The sequence below is a fragment of the Saccoglossus kowalevskii genome, chromosome 4 (assembly GCF_978046115.1).
Source record: "Saccoglossus kowalevskii chromosome 4, keSacKowa6.1, whole genome shotgun sequence".
In the NCBI taxonomy this organism is placed as follows: domain Eukaryota; kingdom Metazoa; phylum Hemichordata; class Enteropneusta; family Harrimaniidae; genus Saccoglossus; species Saccoglossus kowalevskii.
Window position 1 is genome coordinate 12,599,043 of NC_140644.1, and position 20,622 is coordinate 12,619,664.

Consider the following 20,622-nt stretch of genomic DNA (forward strand, 5'->3'; position numbering starts at 1 on the left):
ACAGACGTTAGAAATAGTTGTAGGTGAGGGTGGCGACACTTTCCAAGATTTCAAGGGAGTGTCCCAAAATTTCAAAGTATTTGCCATCAGTGGTGCTATACGTCTGATAAAATATAATGGTAATGAAGTATGGAGAGATCCAAATTCACAGTCTGATGCAAGCCGCATTCCATTTGCCATTATAAATGCCCCAGAGAGTGATAGAAGTTGATATTCTTCCTGTTCTGGCATGCACTGAAAAAATTGCTCAACATTTTATAAAGGGGATGAAATATTGTAGAAAACTGGAAGGAGATGAAAAGTATAAAAGTTTGGTCTTGCAGAGAAAGAGTACAAGTTTTTTCTGCAATTTATGTTTGGCTACAGTTCATAAATGTCACAATCCAAATCATGAATGGGATATGTCTATCACTCTTGCGGATATGAATTCATGGGCAGAAGAAAAAAGTAATGGTCAGAGTAATCATCCTCTTATAAAGTATGACCCCATAAATGAATACACTATGGATCACCTTCATGCTAAATTGAGAAACGTGAGTAAACTAATTGACGAGCTCTTCAACGAGGCTCAAAAGATCGACCAACAACTGGAATTTTTACAAAAGTTTGCAAAGTTATCTGAAGATCAAAAACACGATGTGAAACAATATGAATCAAAACTGGCCGACCGATTTGATACCAAGGTTGAAATTAATGAAGCAAATCATTCAGCAAAGTTACTTCAAGTTACTAAAAAGGATGATCTTAACAAACTTGATAAGAAACTTGAAGCAGCTTCACTAGCATTTGAAATTAAATACACTGAACACACTGAAGTGAATTTGTTGGATTCTGCTGAATCACATTTTGAAATTTTATTTGGCACACACAAGGAATACAAATGCACACTATGTGCATCACATCTCCATGTTGTATATAAAATCAAGCAAGGCATCACTCGTCACATGCAAACTGTCCATGGTAAGTTCAGCACAAAAGATCTGAAACAAAACACAAGATGCATTACTAATCTCAATATTTAATATCAAAAATCTGTCATAATAATAAATTATCATTTACACTTGGTAAAACTATTCCAAAGTCAGCCTAAATTGTCAAATTTGTAATGACACTATTTTCTATGAAGTCTTTGACCGTAAAAAATGGGGCATGTGGAGGGGGGCCTGGCACATTTTCTTTGAAAATCATTTGTTATTAAACTAATCTCAATATTTAATATAAAAATCTGTCATAATAATAAGTTATTGTTTACACTTGGTAAAACTATTCTAAATTCAGCCTAAATTGTCAAATTTGTAATGACACTATTTTCTAGGTATTAATTCTTCAACTTCAAACCCATCAATGTGTGTCACGTTTACTGGAGAAATGGGGCAAGTGGAGGGGGCGTGGCACATTTTTTTTGAAAATCATTTGTTATTGACTCTATTTAGTATATTCTCACTTTAATATTACATAATTTATTATGAATAATATGTCAGAAAATAATATTGAGAGAAACGAATGAAATGCATTGGTATCAAAAACAGATACATGGAAAATGTTCATTTTATCCCTATACCGATAGTATCTCAATAGTGTATATATTATCTCAATAGTGAATATATGGTATGCAAATTAATGACAAAATACATTATGACACTTTATTCACTACTCCTATGAGGGACATAACGTGTATATGGTCGATCTACATATCGTTGTAAAGCTCTCGAAATCCCCAACAAAATTACGTTTTTCATTTTCACGACCAGCATTTTTGCAACAAAAAAGGCGCCAACAATTGAAGAAATCGAACGTTATATTCTAAAAATTGCTTTTTTTTTCGTGTAAAACGTAAAAATAAAGGACTTACCGAACGTAATATTGTGAGCCGCCATGTTGAAAATCCATAGGAGGCACTCTCGCGGTAATTCTAACATAACAGTGAGAGGAGTAGGCCAGAAACCACCAAAAATGCAGTAATTTCGCATAATCAATTATAGTCTATAACTATTTATGGAAATGGTTAAAACGATCCGGGTAAAAAACTTCAAATACATCAAAAAAATGAGAATTCCAGTATCAAGTTGGGAATGAGGCTGGTCTGTGATACCAGCCTTCAAGTTATGTCAATCTGCGCATGCGTTCGCGCCCTCAAACGCTAGGGCTGCATTTCCTTTCTTTGTCAATTATACACAATTCTATATTGTCTTACCTGTCTTTCTCGATTTAGTTGAAATATCAAACAGGATGTTTCAGATTTATCTCAAATGATTATGCATAGTTGAGAATTTCAAATTCTGGCAGCAAAGAAAGAACATAGTTGAACTGTGGTGACCTTGCCCTTTGTTATATAATATAATTCCCTTTAACATATTTTGTTTCAATATAAATATGCATTGTCATAATTAATTTTGAATACAAACAAGTTTTGGGGTTGAACCAACAGTGGGGAATCAGTCTACCAAATGTCCTTAAAAGATGTAAATATGTTACAAAAACATTGGTGCCTTATTTGTTTAATTATTTTAAGGGACATAATTTCCAGCTTTATTCAAAGTAATTCAGATATTTTAGTATAAAAACAAATGCCTCATCGCAACACAAAAAAAGTGCTGCATTTAGACTTGACTAGATTCATAAAACATGCAAGAGAACAGAAAATCTTAGCTGGCTTTTATCCAAGTATTTTGTACAGGTGTCTGTCAAAAATTAATGATTCACTGAGACAAATATGAACTGCCTCATTGTGTGACTACTGTATTATATGAAAAGTAAAAAAAACAAAACACCCTTTATGAATAGCTATCATGTTGCAAGCTCTGCTTTGTATGCAAATCAACTTAAATAGTTACATGTAGTTGGTGTCCAGTGGAGGGAGAAGTCAACAGTACTGTTGTCTCCTGAAAATCTACATCTTCAAACACTGCAATCTTTGAAGTGTGTTTTTAAACCAGTATTATAAAAACTCTATCATTCTGTTCTAATAGCTGAAACATATTCCTGTGAGTTTTCATTTGTCGAATGAACTGTTTGTCAAATACAGAATACATATATTTTAGAACAATTTTCTTTTTAAAATGTGGATGAAATGTTTTGCTTTTTATGTATTTTTTATGTATTGTTTTTGATTTGATAACTTTGAACTAAACAGATTTTCTATTAGCTTCAGATCTTGATCAAAGTTTGGCACCCAGTTCATAGGAGTGCTTATATTGATTTTCTGACATCTTGTTTTCTATAAAGATTTTATTGGTAGGTTTGCAAATGTGTATCAGACTGTGCAACCTCTCCATGAGTTGGTTTTGAAACCCAGTATGGGATTCTGAGATACATTACCAAGGATATTATTACAAGATAAATCATTTGCTTCATTGAACACATACAACAATGCATATTTCCACTGAGATCAGTGACCTTTGATGTGTATCACCAGTGATCAGTCAAGTAGAAACAGTCAAAATACAGTCTTTGAAGTGTGTTTTCAAATTAGTATTATACAAATGTAAAATTACATCCTAATAGCTGAGGCAAATTGCTGCGAATTTTGATTCTCAAAATTTATATACTTCAACAAAGAAACGTTTTTTTTTTTTTTTTTCAAATGAACTGTATGTCAAATACAGAATAATATTTTTGAGTATAATTTTCCTCTCAAAATGTGGATAAGACTAAACAGACATAATTTTCTATCGGCTTCAGATCTTGACCAAAAGTTTGGCACCCACTTCATAGGAGTGCTTATATTGATTATCTGACATCTTGTTTTCTATAAAGATTTTATTGGTAGGTTTGCAAATGTGTATCAGACTGTGCAATCTCTCCATGAGTTGGTTTTGAAACCCAGTATGGGATTCTGAGATACATTACCAAGGATATTATTACAAGATAAATCATTTGCTTCATTGAACACATACAACAATGCATATTTCCACTGAGATCAGTGACCTTTGATGTGTATCACCAGTGATCAGTCAAGTAGAAACAGTCAAAATACAGTCTTTGAAGTGTGTTTTCAAATTAGTATTATACAAATGTAAAATTACATCCTAATAGCTGAGGCAAATTGCTGCGAATTTTGATTCTCAAAATTTATATACTTCAACAAAGAAACGTTTTTTTGTTTTTTTTCAAATGAACTGTATGTCAAATACAGAATACATATTTTTGAGTATAATTTTCCTCTCAAAATGTGGATGAGACTAAACAGACATAATTTTCTATCGGCTTCAGATCTTGACCAAAAGTTTGGCACCCACTTCATATATGCTTATATTGATTATCTGACATCTTGTTTTCTGTTAAGATTTTATTGGTAGGTTTGCAAATCTGTATCAGACTGCAACAACTCTCTCCATGAGTTTGCATTGAAATCCAGTCTAGCATATATATACATTACCAAGGATATTATTACAAGATAAATGATTTGCTTCATTGAACACATACAGCAATGCACATTCACACTGGGATCAGTGACCTTTGAATGTGTATCACAAGTGATCAGTCAAGTAGAAAATATTTTATCAGATTTTCTCAATTTTTGCGTGATATTTTCATACAGGACATCTGTTCTTCATACCCAGGGAAGACTTTATACTCATGAATAAGGTGACCAAGTTTGATAAAGTTTGGAATAGAATTAGTAAAGTTATTGTGCACACAATAACATTATTAACGACGACGACGACAACGCCGGACAGAAATTTTTCCCTTAATATACCTTTCCCTTCCATCTTTGATGTTACGGGCAAGGTAAAAATGCAGTCCTGGCGTTTGAGGGCGCGAACACATGCACAAATTGACACAACTTGAAGGCTGGTATCACAGAGAATCGAAAATGTCAAATTTCGTCATAAATGTGTAAAATCTGGAAAAATATATGATTTATATGTAATCAGACAACATTTTGCGATAGTTTAATGTCTTATAAGCACTCGTAACTGGTTTGGACAAGGTATTTTGTATTTTGAGGTATGATTTTCAGCAGCTAGAAAAATGTGTGCACATTTTGTTTTCTCCCTTGTTAGTCCCCGTTCGGACGTAGTCCGGACGTAGTCCGAAAACGGGGACTTATGGTTTGCCCTGTGTGCGTCTGTGTGTCCATGCACCCGTGCGTCCGTGATCACCTGTATCTCGAACATGCATGGACCGATTAAGTTCAAACTTCACTCATACATCACACATTATATGGGACATATGCACATGCATTTGTTTCATGATCTCATTAACGATAGCCAAATGGCGGCCGCTTTAAGGCCGAAAATGCAATGAAATCGCACATTTTCACCATTCCGGACCCGGATCTCAGTTATGCATTGATGGATTTTGTTCAAATTTGGTACATACATTAAACATAATAGGACCTTGATGCACGTCATTTTTTTTTTTCGGATCAAGTTCGCAATGGCAGACTGGCGGCCATTTTGTTTTAAAGAATTCAGTTCTGGATCCGTATCCGAGACATGTCTGGATTGATCAAGTTCAAACTTCACACACACAAGGTACATCATGTCACGAATATGTATGTGCATTTGTTTCATGATCTCATTAACGATAGCCAAATGGGGGCCGCTTTAAGGCCGAAAATGCATTGAAATCGCACATTTTCACCATTCTGGACCCAGATCTCAGTTATGCATGGACGGATATGGTAAAATTTGGTACATACATTAAACATAATAGGACCTTGATGCACGTCTTTTTTTTTGCGGATCAAGTTCGAAATGGCCGACTGGCGGCCATTTTGTTGAAGAATTCAGTTCTGGATCCGTATCTAAGACATGTCTGGATTGATCAAGTTCAAACTTCACACACACAAGGTACATCATGTCACAAATATGTATGTGCATTTGTTTCATGATCTCATTAACGATAGCCAAATGGCGGCCGCTTTAAGGCCGAAAATGCATTGAAATTGCACATTTTAACCATTCCGGACCCGGATCTCAGTTATGCATGGACGGCTTTCATTAAAATTTGGTACATACATTAAACATAATACATGTAGGACCTTGATGCACGTCTTTTTTTTTGCGGATCAAGTTCGAAATGGCCGACTGGCGGCCATTTTGTTAAAGAATTCAGTTCTGGATCCGTATCTAAGACATGTCTGGATTGATGAAGTTCAAACTTCACACACCCATGGTACATCATGTCACAAATAGATATGTGCATTTGTTTCATGATCCGCTTAACAATAGCTGAATGATGGCCATTTTAAGGCCGATAATGCATCAAAATCACGTATTTTCACAATTCCGGAACCGGATCTCAGTCATGCATGGATGGATTTTGTTCAGATTTAGTACAATGTGTTGTACATATGCAGGTGCATTTCGGTCATGATCTGCTTTGAATGTATATTTCACTCAAATATGAACGGAACAGGGACGTGTCATTGACAATGACTTGTTTTTGCTGGAATTAATTTTCGCTGAAAATACTTTTTTGGGTGTTTTGTATGAAATTTATTTTCACTTATTTTTGACAAGTTGAATGTAAAATATAGAAAAAAGGTATATTTGCTGGATTTTATTTTCGTTAAATCATTCCTTCAGCGTAAATTAATTCCAAGCAAAAACAAAGTATTTTACAGTTTATATATCCGAAAATAAATTTACGCATTACTGTGTTTGACTAAGAATGGAACAGTTGGAACTCCTGTTATTGCCGCGAAGAAAATCAAAGCAGTTTCACAGCTCTATAGTTTTCTCTGCTCCGATGGGTGTGAGCGTCCCCAGGCGAAGTTCGAAGTTGCGTGGAAACGCGACCTCCGTAGTCGTTATCACATTGTAACACAGTCCGCCAGTTCCAACAAGCTGCCTCGTCACCAGAAATAAATTGTTAATTTCACTTTTCACAGACAGCTTAGACCACAAGGAGCCCAGGAACTACCGTATTTATCCGGGTATAAGCCCAGGGTCTTGAACATGGAAAATTGCCAAAAAGAAGGGGTGGACGTTTGCCAGGAGATCCGTGGCAAAAAAAACCGAAAATTCGCAAAAACTGACAACACACAGATCGAACTGCGGCAGGGAATAGAACGTCAAATTAAAACATGCAACGGAAATAAATGAACAATATGCAACACTAGAAGTAAAACAAAAATAATGTATTGCTGATAATGTGACAAATAAACCAGAAATAATAAAAATCGACAGTGAGGAATCATTTGAGTTAGGATCTTCCCGCCGACAAACACGCCCAATACGCGTGAACTCGAAATGAATTAAAATGTCAGGGGTTAAACTGCGTAAAATGATTTCCGGTCTCGACAAATTACGAATCAACCGTCATACAAGATCAATAATAATTTACAAATTTACACAGTAAAAATTATAAAAATTCATAGCTGTTCGAAAAAAACTTCTCAGATCTTTATTTGTACGTTCATTGCCATCTTCGTCAAACTCAAAACCCTCAAATGTCCAAGTCGCGGCGTCACTGTAGCCGTCGAACAAAATCCCTACAACTTATTCCTGAAGTTCGTCAATATCGTCCCACACAAGTTGGACTTAGCACTTTTAATCCACGGATTTCGCAGTCTGTCAGCTTGACACTTTTCATTCATGGCTAATCATAATAAAGAGACAAGAAAAATTGGGTTGCTCTGCTGCGATGGCACACGATGCTTTTGTTTACAGTCTAGCAATCATCTTTGACCTTTATGCATCTGCTTTACTGATTGGCTACGAATGACATCACTACTAGTATTTCATCATAAAGGTCAAATCGTGACTCGACGCTTATTGATCACGGTGAAAGTTATCATTCAGCAAGTTCCGGCGGTTGGAATGTCTCACTATATGGATATCGCGGTGGACTTGAAATAGGAAGTTTTTTTTTTATCCAACGACAGAAGAATAGTTTTCATGACAGAAATGCAATAGCGGTGATAAAAGATGGTAAAAAAGTTGGCAGTCTTCGGCGTGACATTGCAAAATTGCTGGCCCCAGTTATGGATTCGTAAGCTGCTACAAAATATTTATAAAGCCAAAATAACGTGATTTCAACCATTCTCCCGGGTACGGGTTGCTACAATATTACAACATTGTTTTCATTGTCGACGACGCTAAAGCTGAACGAGTGCGACACTTGCTTAGCTTATACGATTTGTTTGAATCGTTTCTAAGGAAGCACAAACCAAACGGCCGGCCCTTTTTAGGGCCACGACATATTTCAAAAAGAGAACTACCGTTTCTGCTTTAATATTTATTTTTATAGACTTGCTGACTGTTATGATTCTGAAAAAAATCAGCGGTGAACGCGCTGCCCTGAAGGCAGAAAGCTGTCACAGCTATTTTGCATTCACCCCTTGTTATACGCAATTAACAATTTTTATAAGTATCACGACAGACTTCAAGAAAGTCAACTGTTAATACAACCACAGTCAACGAATAGAAAATATTTTTTTGTTTTTTGTAGAAAAAGACCCTCTGGGCGTGTGCCCAGATATGATCTCAACTTCTTTATTGTGTCAAAAGTGGGGGGTGGGCGTTTGTCCAGGCATGGGCTCTTACCCGGATAAGTACGGTATAGTAAACTGTACGCGGTTCCTATGAGATGGGGGGGGGGGTTCATGGTGATCGGCTTGTATCTAGTGTATTTGAAATAGACAAGGAATGGCTGGAAGGCTCCAGCCAGCTCACACTTTTAAACTGAAAAAAACAGGCGAAAAGAATGAGAAAATAAAATCTATAAAAAAAAACAAAAAACACCAGCTTGAAGAATATTAGTTGCTCTTTCAAATCTTGTTTGGTTCTTGACACATTCTGGTAATCATCTAATGATCAAGTCGGATCATCTCTCGCGAATTTCGCTAGCAGCGCGTTGTGTCAACAACAATTTTTGCGGCATTTGATATTTCGTCACAACAGGCTCTGACGACCTCAGTTTCCTGGATGTTGATGAAACGGTCATCATTCACGCTAACTTTTACAAAGTTTGCATTGTCACGTCATCATGAGCAGTGCTTTATCGGAGGAGGCCCGGGACTATGGATTGAATACTACATGTATAGCGGGGTCAGGTAATGTAGGTCAGGTAATCGAATGTTGAGGTAATCGCAATCAAGCGAATCGAATGTCAAGATATTTAGATGTGAAAATAACTGAATCTTATGACAATTGAATGTCAAGATAATGTCTAAATAACGACACAATTGTAACATAATGAAACAGTGCCAAAATAATATTGTAGCAATTACACAATAATGAAATAATTAAGAAACAAAGTTGAAATATGGAAACAATAGCAATACGATGCTGCAATAATAACACAATAATGGAATAAGCGCATAATAATGACCAAATAATAACCAAACAAGTTTCCAAATAAAGACCAAACAACTGAACAATGTTCAAATAATGACCCCAAGCTAATTTCGTAATTATTTAGGAAATAGCAAATATATTGATAATAATGGCCCCGGCATCGTTATAATGTACCACCACACTATTGAGCAATCAATACGTCACTTCCTGAGTCCTATTCGTGAGGTCGTGAGTATCTGTGGGCATACGAAGTCCGAAAATGGGGACTTATAATTCGGTCTCCGTGTGTGCGTCTGTGCGTCCGTCCGGAGTCATATCTCAGAATCCCTTGGACCGATTCCGTTCATTCTTTGCATGTGCCTAGTACTTTATCTGGGACATATGCACATGCAGTGGTTTAGCGATTCAATTCAAAATGGCCGACTGGCAGCCATCTTGTTTTTTGAAAATGTTGTATTTTGGACATGGTTTGTCAGTTTTCATTCAAATTTAGTACATCGATCATACATGTTAGGATACATGTCCGTCCGTCCGTTCGTTCGTGCATCAGTCTGTCAATAGTAATATTTCAGAATCCTGTGGACCGATTCCGTTAATTCTTTGCATGTGCCTAGTACCTTATGTACCCAGTGCATTAATTGAAATGTGCATTCTTATGAGCGGAGCTATCTCAGCCGAGAAGCTGCTTGTTTAGAAAAGTTATTATTTATTTATTGTTTTATTGTTACAGATTTAGCCTATAATGCCATCTAATGAATCTGTCTCACAGTCTCGAATTCTTCAATTCCACAACTGTTACTTACTCTTTGGGCATAACTTAATAAAGGAGGATTTATGGGTGAGAGAAGGAAAAATATTGAATCCAAGGAAATTATTCTGGGATGAGAAAGGATATGCAGATGTAAAGATCAATTGTAATGGAATGATATTATCTCCTGGACTTATTGATGTGCAAATCAATGGTAAATTTTGACTTTTTTTTCCAAAAAAACATGCAGAAACAAATTATGAAAACTTCATAAACATAGTGGAGACTTCAATGTTCAGCTTAGCATGGGGTCGAAATAGAAATAAAATCAAAATTCAGAGTTTCGTACCTTTAAAACAGTACTTCCTAGATAGCTGCTGGTTGTCTATGGAGACAGTGGAGCTTTTATACCATTCTGAAACATGAAGTGCTTGAGGGCGCTCAACTTATGAAAAGGGTCTATGTAGTAGTACCTACATGTAGATTATACGCTTCTTGAGCCTAGTTCTAGTGGTGTTGAAAATGTACTTGTACTTACCGACATGTTTACTAAATTCACGCAAGCTATACCCACACGTGATCAGAAAGCCACATCCATAGAGAGAGTTTTGGTTTGTGATTGGTTCTTCAGATTTGGCGTTCCACACAGAATACATAGTGATCAAGGTCGTAATTTTCAGGGTAAAATCATTCAAGAACTCTGCCAGATGAACAAAGCTAGTGTAACCGGTTGAAATAATTAGAACTTAATGATTTCATACGATTAAAAGTAGGTTCTAACTGAGTATGCATTGTAAGTCAATAGACCCAGGGTACGATAGCTAGTACATGTTAGTGTATGTGTACCAGCTGGTGTTTATTCCTCAGCTCCTGAGAGAGAGGTTATTTGTAAATATGCTGGCGATCGCCTCTGTGTTCCAGAAAGTACTATGGGGGATTGCATGATGGGAGTGGAAAGTCTTTTGATCAGTAAAATAATTTAAAAAAAGTAAAAACTAGAGTGACTGTGAAATGAAGGTTGGTTTTAAATATTAAATATCGTGGAATCTGGATGAAATAATGAAAGGAAACTGAAGTGGTATGAAAGGGCAGTAAATGTAGCCAGAATGCAAGGTCAGAATCCGGGGTCAAAATACGTCACAATACATCCATCAAGGCGGTTGCAAAGTGGATAACTATCAACAATTATGGATGAGGTAAATAACTTTGTTTGCAGTTTGCGTGTGCCACCCCCGCCCTCCGGCGTTCATGGGACTCTGACGGGGCGAGGCAGATGATGAAACTTCCGTTCACCAGTCTAAATAAACTCGCAGGATACCACTAGTCGTCTTCCTCCTCACAATCACAGGGGCTGTCTCGCGTACCAAAGACAGACTTGATGGTCCGGGGTAGAGGAGTTGGTATGCAGATACAGTCAGGGAATGAATCAGTCAACCGAAAAAGCCAGCCAACACATATATTTCGGTTATAAACAGACAGGTATACTGCCAATTTAATATAATAACGTCAATATTAACCTCGCCACATAACACAATTAAGGTAGAGATGCAGTTTATTTGTGAATTTCAATCAAAAATAGTTTTTTTCGTTTTTTATATAGATTTTTATCTAAAGAACATTCTGTGAAAATTTGACCAATGAATTCTTATTGGAACACCGTTAAAATTGCTGTTTATTTTCTGGTTAAAAATAAAAAACACTCACACGTGGCAATGTTTATGTCCAATTGCCTAATTTGCATGAGTAACCAAATAACAGGACCTTTGATTGACAATATGCAAATCGAGATTGTACGGGTCATAGTTCATTCAATTCACGCGCATGTGCAATTATTCTCAAATCAGTTCTTGCTCGCTAGCAAACCAAACATTATATTTCCTCAGTGTTTTTTCCTAATTTTTATCATTACATTATGCGTGGTGTGAAAAGAAAGAGAGGTAGAAAGAATATTCAGATGATTTCTATGTCGGAAGAGGCAAAAGCTACACTGAAGGCATCAGCCCACCGAACGAAAAATAAAATTGATGTGAGCGTCCAAACATGACTTTCCCTGAAGGCATGAATCCGAGTTTCTGATTGACTGAGAGATTTTATTTTTAAATAATTGTTCTCAAAAAATAAACTGAGCATGTGAAGAATAATTTAACATTGTTTACAGTGATAACTGCTCATTGTCGAAACGAAGCTTACCCATTCACGCTAGTCACAATAAACATCATACTCTTGAATAGGCGTCAATGACTACGGTAAAACTTAGACTCTATTTTAGGCATCAGGAATGATTGAAATGTCTGAAAATGACGCCAAAATACACCTTAAAAGTCCCATTTTATTTATTTTCTAAATCCCATCCCGAATTTACGGCAGAATCTGGTCCCTCAAATAAGGGACACGTGAGCTTTGATTCTAACCGGATATATTGCACTGGGTCGGGGAGATACAAACTTTTGTGTATCTTTTGTCCAATGGGTACCTGTACTTCGATCATTCGCAAGTTTTGCTAGGTGGTGCGAGACAGCTTTGTTTGCAACCGGACGAACTCCGTTTAATTCAATGAAGCAAACACCTGACAATGCTAAAATAAATTGCAGAGGTACGCTAAAATTAATTGAAAACAACCAAATAATTTCAATGAAAAATAAATCACAGAGAAAGGTAACTTGATACATTACGGTAACAACTCTTTTGACGCGCTGACCGCTTCTCCGCGTCTGATGTTTTGTTTTCCTTGTCATAATACTTACTGATTGATGATTTTGTTTTGATTTTTGAGTTTTTTAGCCTGCAACTCGGCCACGACCTTTGCTTTTTCCGTGAAAAATGGGGAAGTTTACGTCAATTTGTCGGACATTCCATTTTTTTATTAAACTAACGAAGCACACTGTTTAGCACTCCTATTTTTTTCATTTGCCGATTTCTATTCAGAAAAATTCGACCGCTCGAAAATGCACCTTGATTTTGCACTCTTAAAACATGTCAGATTTCCAACACTAATTATTTAAAACCGGTCGAAATTTTAAAACTTTTACGTTAGGAGCTGGAGCTCTCTTCTTACAGGCGACCGTCGCCAGTAGTACAACCGCATGTTTTGTACATACATCCGTGCGCTGATTGTCTGCGACTGTCTTAGAAAATCCCTGAATAAGGCGTTGCCAAAATCGGAAAAATAAAAAAATGCCTCCTTAAAAAACGAACATAATTCAAATATTTCTTTTAACAAATATGTTGCAGTGGGAAAAATGGGATTGGAAAGGATGAACAAAACTTCTGTGCCTCGCGTTTCGATTCTAGGATTACGCGATTATTCATTATTGTGTGTTCGCTTCCTGGAGTTGGTTCTCAATGCTACATAAAAATCATCAAGGATAAATAATTTAATATCCCACTTTGTACTCTTCACGGTAAACCATAGGCTCTGAAATACTCGTAGATTTTTTATTGAAAATACATCGAAGAGAAGCCATGATGTTTTGATCGTGATAAAAGGTCACCTTCCTAGGACCGCCCCCTGTTTAATAATTCATGAGATGACGTCATATTTACTGGCCATTGCCACGTGTTTTTACCGACCCCATCAAAACACTGGTATGAATGACGTGTTTCTGATTTATATATTCAAGAGCAGTTGTTCTGGTCCAACGATTTTACATAAAATGTCTATGTCTATATGTCAACTTTCAATTTCAATAGTCTAGAAAGTATGACAAAGCAGTAATTCCCGGTTTAACGCGCAAATATGCAAATTAGCCTTTTTCTCGTCTTCTATTTTTGGTGAATTCTTGGGTTTTAAATTAAAATAGCTGATAGACGCTTTGGCCATTTGCCTCGAAATTTTCACACATTATTGACAAGGTGTTCCCCCTTCAAAATGCGTTCGGACAGTTTATTACGGTGAGTGGAACAAAAATAACAAGTCCGCAATTATCATGGATATATAAATTATGCAAAAATAGAAAAGAGTGAACTTTGAGGTCATGCTGTGCGACTTTGAAAGTCGTTAGAGAGATGAGTGGACGCATTTGAATTAGTAGTATACCAAGGTATCCAGTGATGTAATTTTATCCACAAATGGACTTGAAGTTTTTAAGCTAATTTTTTTTAAACCACTTTTGTCAAAAAAAGCATATTTTTGACCCAAAATCAAAAACGCATTCTGGATATTTAAAATAAAGACAAGTTTTACAAAGTTTGTATAATAAGCTTTCAGAAAATATATAACATGTTGGATATATAATACCATCTTCATTGTCTAATTACTCAATTAAAAAGCAAGCCAAATAAACTGCATCTCTACCTTAAGTAAAGCCTACTATCAAAAGGTACACAGTATTAACCTGACAGAACCTGGCAAATAAACCAAGTCAATAAACAGACTAAGTCAATCCAACAGACTGACCAAATTAACCCAGTGGCGCCTTGTCACTGGAAAAATAAAATCATATAAAATTAACCCGCCAGGAACTTGCCTATTAATTAACTAAATTAACCTGGCAGTGCCTAACACTCACGCCGAATACAATGAAACGCCTAACTGCTGTACAAATAAAATGCCTGAACAAAGCAGTAAATACCGCCCACAGCAACCCCACGCTAAACAAGAAGCAGGGTGTGTGGATAAAAAAAGGGTTAACAACGTCCACACAGCAAACACTAGCTCCTAACTCAGCACAAACGCACAGGCATGCACCCAACCACGTACACAAACAAAGCGGGGTAAACACAATAATCAAAAATGCACAGCGTCACAACAAAATCAGTAAAATCCACCTCACAGTGCTGATCACAAAAATGTGACTAACTAAGCAGTCTATACAATCTACCAAGAGAGTGCGTTGCTGTCCCAAACACGCCGCCAGACGGGAAAAATTAGGAAAATTCGCAAGGCGTGCAACGAGGGAATGACGCAATCTCGGTGGCCACGCATAAAAAACTACACAATACAGGAAAAAGTGCTCTCACTGCCCACGAAAAGCTACAACAACGTAAATCACAAAGTTTTGACGCAATGAAAGTTCACGTGATAATTGTTCAACATTCGATCGCAATCAAAGACGTTTCAGGGGCCCCTTTCCGAACAGTTACGGTTACAGTTCACCTACCAGTCACAACGAACTTCGCACGGGTTGAACTAGAAGTCCATCGGTGCACCGCAACAACAGTGTTCTTCTAAGGCACCTCTTCTGTCCCGGAATCCCCGATCCGCTTCCGATCTTCACTCAGCGGCCACACAGTCTTCCCCGACGACACAGTACGACGTTGCCAGCTCGAACCCCAAGAGAGAGAGAGAGAGAGTCGTTCGTTGTTTCTCTCCTCCAGAACAATGTTTCCAGTTTGATTTGAGTGCTGGTCGCTAATTAATATTCATGAGCTCATTAATATTTATGAACTAATTAATATTCATTTTCCATTCTACTAGCTACGAATTAACTACTTTAATTATTTTAACTTTTATTTATTTTAAATATTTCAATGTAAAATTAATCTGCTTTAATAAAAGTGAAAAAATATATACACTTTATTTTTGAAATCACGTCTAAAATACGTATTCTTAGACATTGACCTCTGACCTGGCAGCCATTTTTTTTTTTAAAGCGTGTCGTCCGTTTGTTACGGCAAAAGTGGCAACAAGAATTTAATTTAATTTAATTTAATTGGAATGCTGATAAATCATATTAATAGTGAGAAATTAGTATTCCCTGTATCGCTGACTGAATATAGCTTATGAATTGATTTTTATGAACGAGTCATGAAGCCAAAAACATCAATGACGGTTACTACACTCGAGTACAAGTGCAGATTAAAGGAACGACAGCTTGACGCATCGCTGCCGGTGAAGTGAGCAAGTTATTGTTCAACTCGGCAAATCCTACACACAACTAAACTTGCAATGGTAATCCTTCCTTCTGTTAATTTATCATTGTCTCCCCTTCCATTATCTTGATGTACGACTTATTCCGATCTGGTTCGTTTGTTAAAACCATGGATGTACTATACATCCGTGTTAAAACTAACAGAATGTCAATCAGAGGTTAAAACAAAAACACATTAGGCCGATGTCACACGTGTACATTGATTTTGAACAGCGGTATCTTCTTTCAAGTTTTGTTGTGTGTTAATTTGTTGCATTGTGTTGTGTGTTAAAACCAACAAGGACAATAGAATGATGGTCCAGTGGCCGACATCCTGTGTGTATCATAAACAAATGGAATAGTGCTGGTCGCCAACTTTTTGTCCTGGTCGGAAATTCTGAGTGCCGGTCGCTAGCGACCGGCGCCGACCAGCGTGGGCAGATCCCTGATTGTAAATTACACAGAGGTAACATTAAAATACATTTACCTTTAACATTCCCATGTATTACATAACAATCTTTGAGCTGAGGCAGTTATGGTTCTACAACCATCACCAGTTCTCTTGTTGATACTTGAGAACCCACTATCAGTTGTGAGAGTGACAGTTAATTAGTGTTATGGTTAGTGTGTGTGAACTTCAGTTAAAACTACAAGGAAAGTAAGAATTAGGTCAAAGCCAATTATGTGGTAATGAGTATAATTAGCAAAGATTTAATGTTTGAAGTTTAGCCGTAGTATATCATAGATAATTTGTGATTTTTATTAGGAGCTTTTGAGCGTTGCTTAATCGCTTCCAGAATTACTGTGTTTGCAGTAAGTTTCCTATACAGAGTACTATAGCTTTCTTGGTAGCTATGGGGGTAACCATGGAGACCAAATTGAAGATGAAGATGAAATCACTTATTACAAGCAAGTTAATGGCTACTTAGTACTAATTAGGGCAGAAATTAATTAAAATAGCTTAATAAGCAATTGAGGTGATTAATATTAATTAGTCGTGAAATTAATAAGTTAACTAATTAGACATATGATAATAGTGTATTGACGTAGGTTTCTTTATTTTTTAGTTTTATTGTTATTGATAATCACGCACAATTATCCAGATTTTCAAAGTTATAAGCACATTCCAGGCAATTTTCCCACTTTTTCAGAAACAATGGGCTGAGCTGTGTTTCACTCCATATAGGGATCGGGGAATTTTAGAATCATTAATACCTGTCGAAAAGTACACTGTCATTATCAGATGATGGACTCCTTGATCTATGGGGTGCGTCCAAGGGTGGAGCTACCCCCATTAAAGATACTAGCTTAGCTTGCAAGTTTGAATTAGTCAGCAGATAGTTCCCAGAGTGTCGACAGGGTTTTGGGACAGCTCTGTGGGAAGCAGTTGCATTCCTGCTTAAACCAGGAGTTAACTGGGATGTGGTTCTCATATTCAGAGAGCTTATGAGAAGAGGAACTCAGAGAACTGTGTTTTTGGGAAATCGGACCGGAATCAACGTTTCCAGCTGTATTTCAAGATTTCCCATGCAACGGGAGTGGGTGAATCTCACCCTGAACTTTTGGTGACTCTGTGGTGACATCAGTCCTCATTCATCAAAAGAACCGCTGACTGGTGACATCTGATGGCAGCTGTAACTAAGCTAATATAGGGTACAGTAATTCTACCTCTCAACTTTCCACTTTCAAACTGTCTGCTGAATAACACTTGTTTTGATTGGTAGTCAAGTTGTGTCCCACTGTACAGAGAACTATTTCTGAATTATGACGATTGATTATGACTATTGTTCAGAATTTCCTTGAATGAACTTTTGAAAACATTGCTGTTGAACAGCGCCCTCAATGCCGTGCCTGAATAATCTGCGAACACAATTTCGTCATGTAGCGCCCCCAACGGTGGATTTCGTCAAGCCTCAGGAACTGCACACAGTGAGTGAACTGTGACCTGATGTGAACATCGATGCTGAACTGTTGACATATTCATGTGTTTGTTACTTATGTACACTTGTGTTTTTTGATTGATTGATGGTTATTGTTCATTTATTGTTGATAACATTGGCTTTGTTAGGGACAAATTAGCTGATTTTATTATTCATTGAGGGACCGATTAGCACATTTAAACTCAAACTCTAATTAGCTAAGGTTAGGTTTTCTTTCTTTCCTTGATATATTTTCAGGATATCCTATCTCACATATTTATATGCATATGCTAATTATTGTACCTTTGTTTATTTTACTGAAGTAGATTGCATTAAAGATTGTGGAGTTAAAGTGAAAGTCAAGGCTAACAACATAATACTCCTCGATGGAAGAGCTCGACAAATGTAAGAACATGCAATTTACAGTTTTTTTATATCACTTCTCATTCTCTAGATATTCAATTTTTCAACAATTTATGTAGACCGCCATCTTGATTCTTCAGCAAAGGATTATGGGTAAAGTATGACATCATAGAGTCTGTTGTCAGAAATTGAGAAAATGATTTCATCTATAACTTCAAAAGTTGAACTTCATATTGGCTGAAAGTTTGGAACAGAGTAGCATACATGTACTGGTGCCAAACATGCTTATAAAATAGTTGTCTCGGAAACAGAACTGAAAATATTAATTTTTATGTTTTTTTACCAAATGCTCAAATTTCCTTATATTGTATACAATTTACCGATGTGAGTAGGTTATATAGGTGATATATTACTTGTTGACTATAAAAAGTGGACAAAAAAGTGTCATTCTATATTTCACAACGAAAATAACGATATTTATTTTTTTAACGTTTTTTGGCAATATCTTCACTTTATGTGTATTTGTAACATCTAATTTACATTACTATAATCATATACAAGAGTAATATGCATAACGAAAATTTGAACTAATTTGCATCAGTATTTCCCATGTTATAGATGAAATCATTTTCTCAATTTCTGACAACAGACAACATGATGTCATACTTTACCCATGATCCTTTGCTTGAGAATCAAGATGGCTGACTACATAATACTGATGAAATGTTGAATATCTAGAGAATAAAAAGTGATATAAAAAAACTGTGAATTGCATTCTCCTACATTTGTGGAGCTTTTTCTTGGGGGGTCATTGTGTTGTTTGCATTGACTTCCCCTTTAAAGTTCCTGTGTGTGCCGCCTGGTTTTGTTGCCCCTGCTTCCGGTCTTGGTGACTATATCGATGAACCACATGTATCTTTCCTGTGCCGAGCCCCAAAATTTATCTTTCCCGTACACATTTGTCCCACTGAATCAATGATCTGTGAGGCTTTGTGAACGGTGTGTTACACTATCTCAGCTGACAGGCGGCTTGTTTAAATTTTTTCAGAGGAATATGGCTGATAATTGAACTATCACTGTACCATGGATGTTTATTTCATCCCAGTCAATTGTTTCTTTCATGTACCTTCACTTTTCAAACATAAAATTTATGGGTGAGGGTGGAACCCCAGGTCATGCAATATGCGCAAGCACACAAATCACTATTAATTCTGGAATTGGGATTTGGTCGAAACAGAAAATCAATGCAGTTAAATCTCACAGGTTGTCTATTTTGAATGCAGGTGGACTAGGATACGATTTTTCATCAGAACATGAGAAGCTAGAAAAAGGGCTGTCCGAAATTGCTAAATATCTTCTTACTCACGGAATAACGTCATTTTGTCCAACAGTGATTTCATCAGAGAAGCTCTTCTATCCAAAGGTATCTATTGTTAAATATTAACACTTATTATGATGATGTGAAAGTAATAATTATTCATTGTTTTTTTTTTTTTTGCAAAATGCACTAAATTAATAATTTTTGGTTTTGTAAATTGCACCAGTTCGCCCTTGACCAAGAGTGATATGTCATTTCAAGAGGGTTTCAGCCAAGTCAAAATTTTGCACTATTGAGCATGTAACTGAGAAATGCATTATGGGAGAGAACATCACAGACCTGTAGCTGATTAATGTCCATTTGGTTCAAAATTAAATTAAGAAAATCTGGAAAATGTAGCACCAAAATAGTGATGGTCATAGTGTTAAAACTGCCTTTCAATTAAAACCTAGCCTTTTCACAACCAGTTGCCTCTTCATCATAAGTTCACAAAATAGTCATGTTTATAGTGTGCACTTTCCTTCAAAAGATTTGGACAAAAATAGCCAATTTTTTTGAGTAAAAAATGAAAATTAATGCAAATTTTGCCTGTTGGCTCAAAAAGTAGGGTTCATTTCCAGAAATATTGAAGAATATAAGAAAACAAATTCAGAAAAATTAGGGCTAGAATAGCTAAAGTAATCAATATTGTACATACTGTTACTTATTCTCAAATACAGTTGACCCCCCCCCCCCCTCATGTCACGTTCAATATATCGGTAGATCCGAAGCTATATATCCAACATGTGTAAAACACATGCAACAATTGTGATTTATAAAATGAGACAATTATTTGAGAAAATCAGACTTTGTTGTAAAAATATTATTTTTTTTGTTACCACATCTATGATCAACTGTATACATGTATATTGCATGTAGCATGCATGGTCACAAATGATACACTTCTATATGTAATTACTGTAGTACACCTTACCAAGACTGTGGTGAGTATCTATAATATACAAGTAACCTGTAGAATGCTGTGTGGGTAATATTTTTAGTCCCCGTTCGAACGCAGTCCGAAAACGGGGACTTATGTTTTGCCCTGTGTGCGTCCGTCCGTGCGTCTGTCCGTCCGTCCGTCCGTGCGTCCGTCCGTCCGTGCGTCCGTCCGTGATCACCTGTATCTCGAACA

At 36.5% G+C, this 20,622-nt stretch overlaps 1 protein-coding gene and 1 long non-coding RNA gene across 2 annotated transcripts in view; one reads left to right on the forward strand and one right to left on the reverse strand.

The window, feature by feature from the left end:
* Positions 1-20,622, reverse strand: part of LOC144344222 (uncharacterized) — an 80,577-nt gene that overhangs the window by 47,766 nt on the left and 12,189 nt on the right. The gene's annotated exons all lie outside the window — the stretch shown is intronic.
* LOC100378457 (N-acetylglucosamine-6-phosphate deacetylase-like) overlaps positions 1-20,622 on the forward strand; it is a 50,754-nt gene that overhangs the window by 7,504 nt on the left and 22,628 nt on the right. Inside the window, exons 2-3 of the mRNA XM_085497796.1 lie at positions 9,982-10,213; positions 19,414-19,553. Coding sequence (XP_085353922.1) covers positions 9,994-10,213; positions 19,414-19,553 — 360 coding nt within the window. The 5' untranslated portion in view covers positions 9,982-9,993. The remainder of the gene's footprint in view (positions 1-9,981; positions 10,214-19,413; positions 19,554-20,622) is intronic.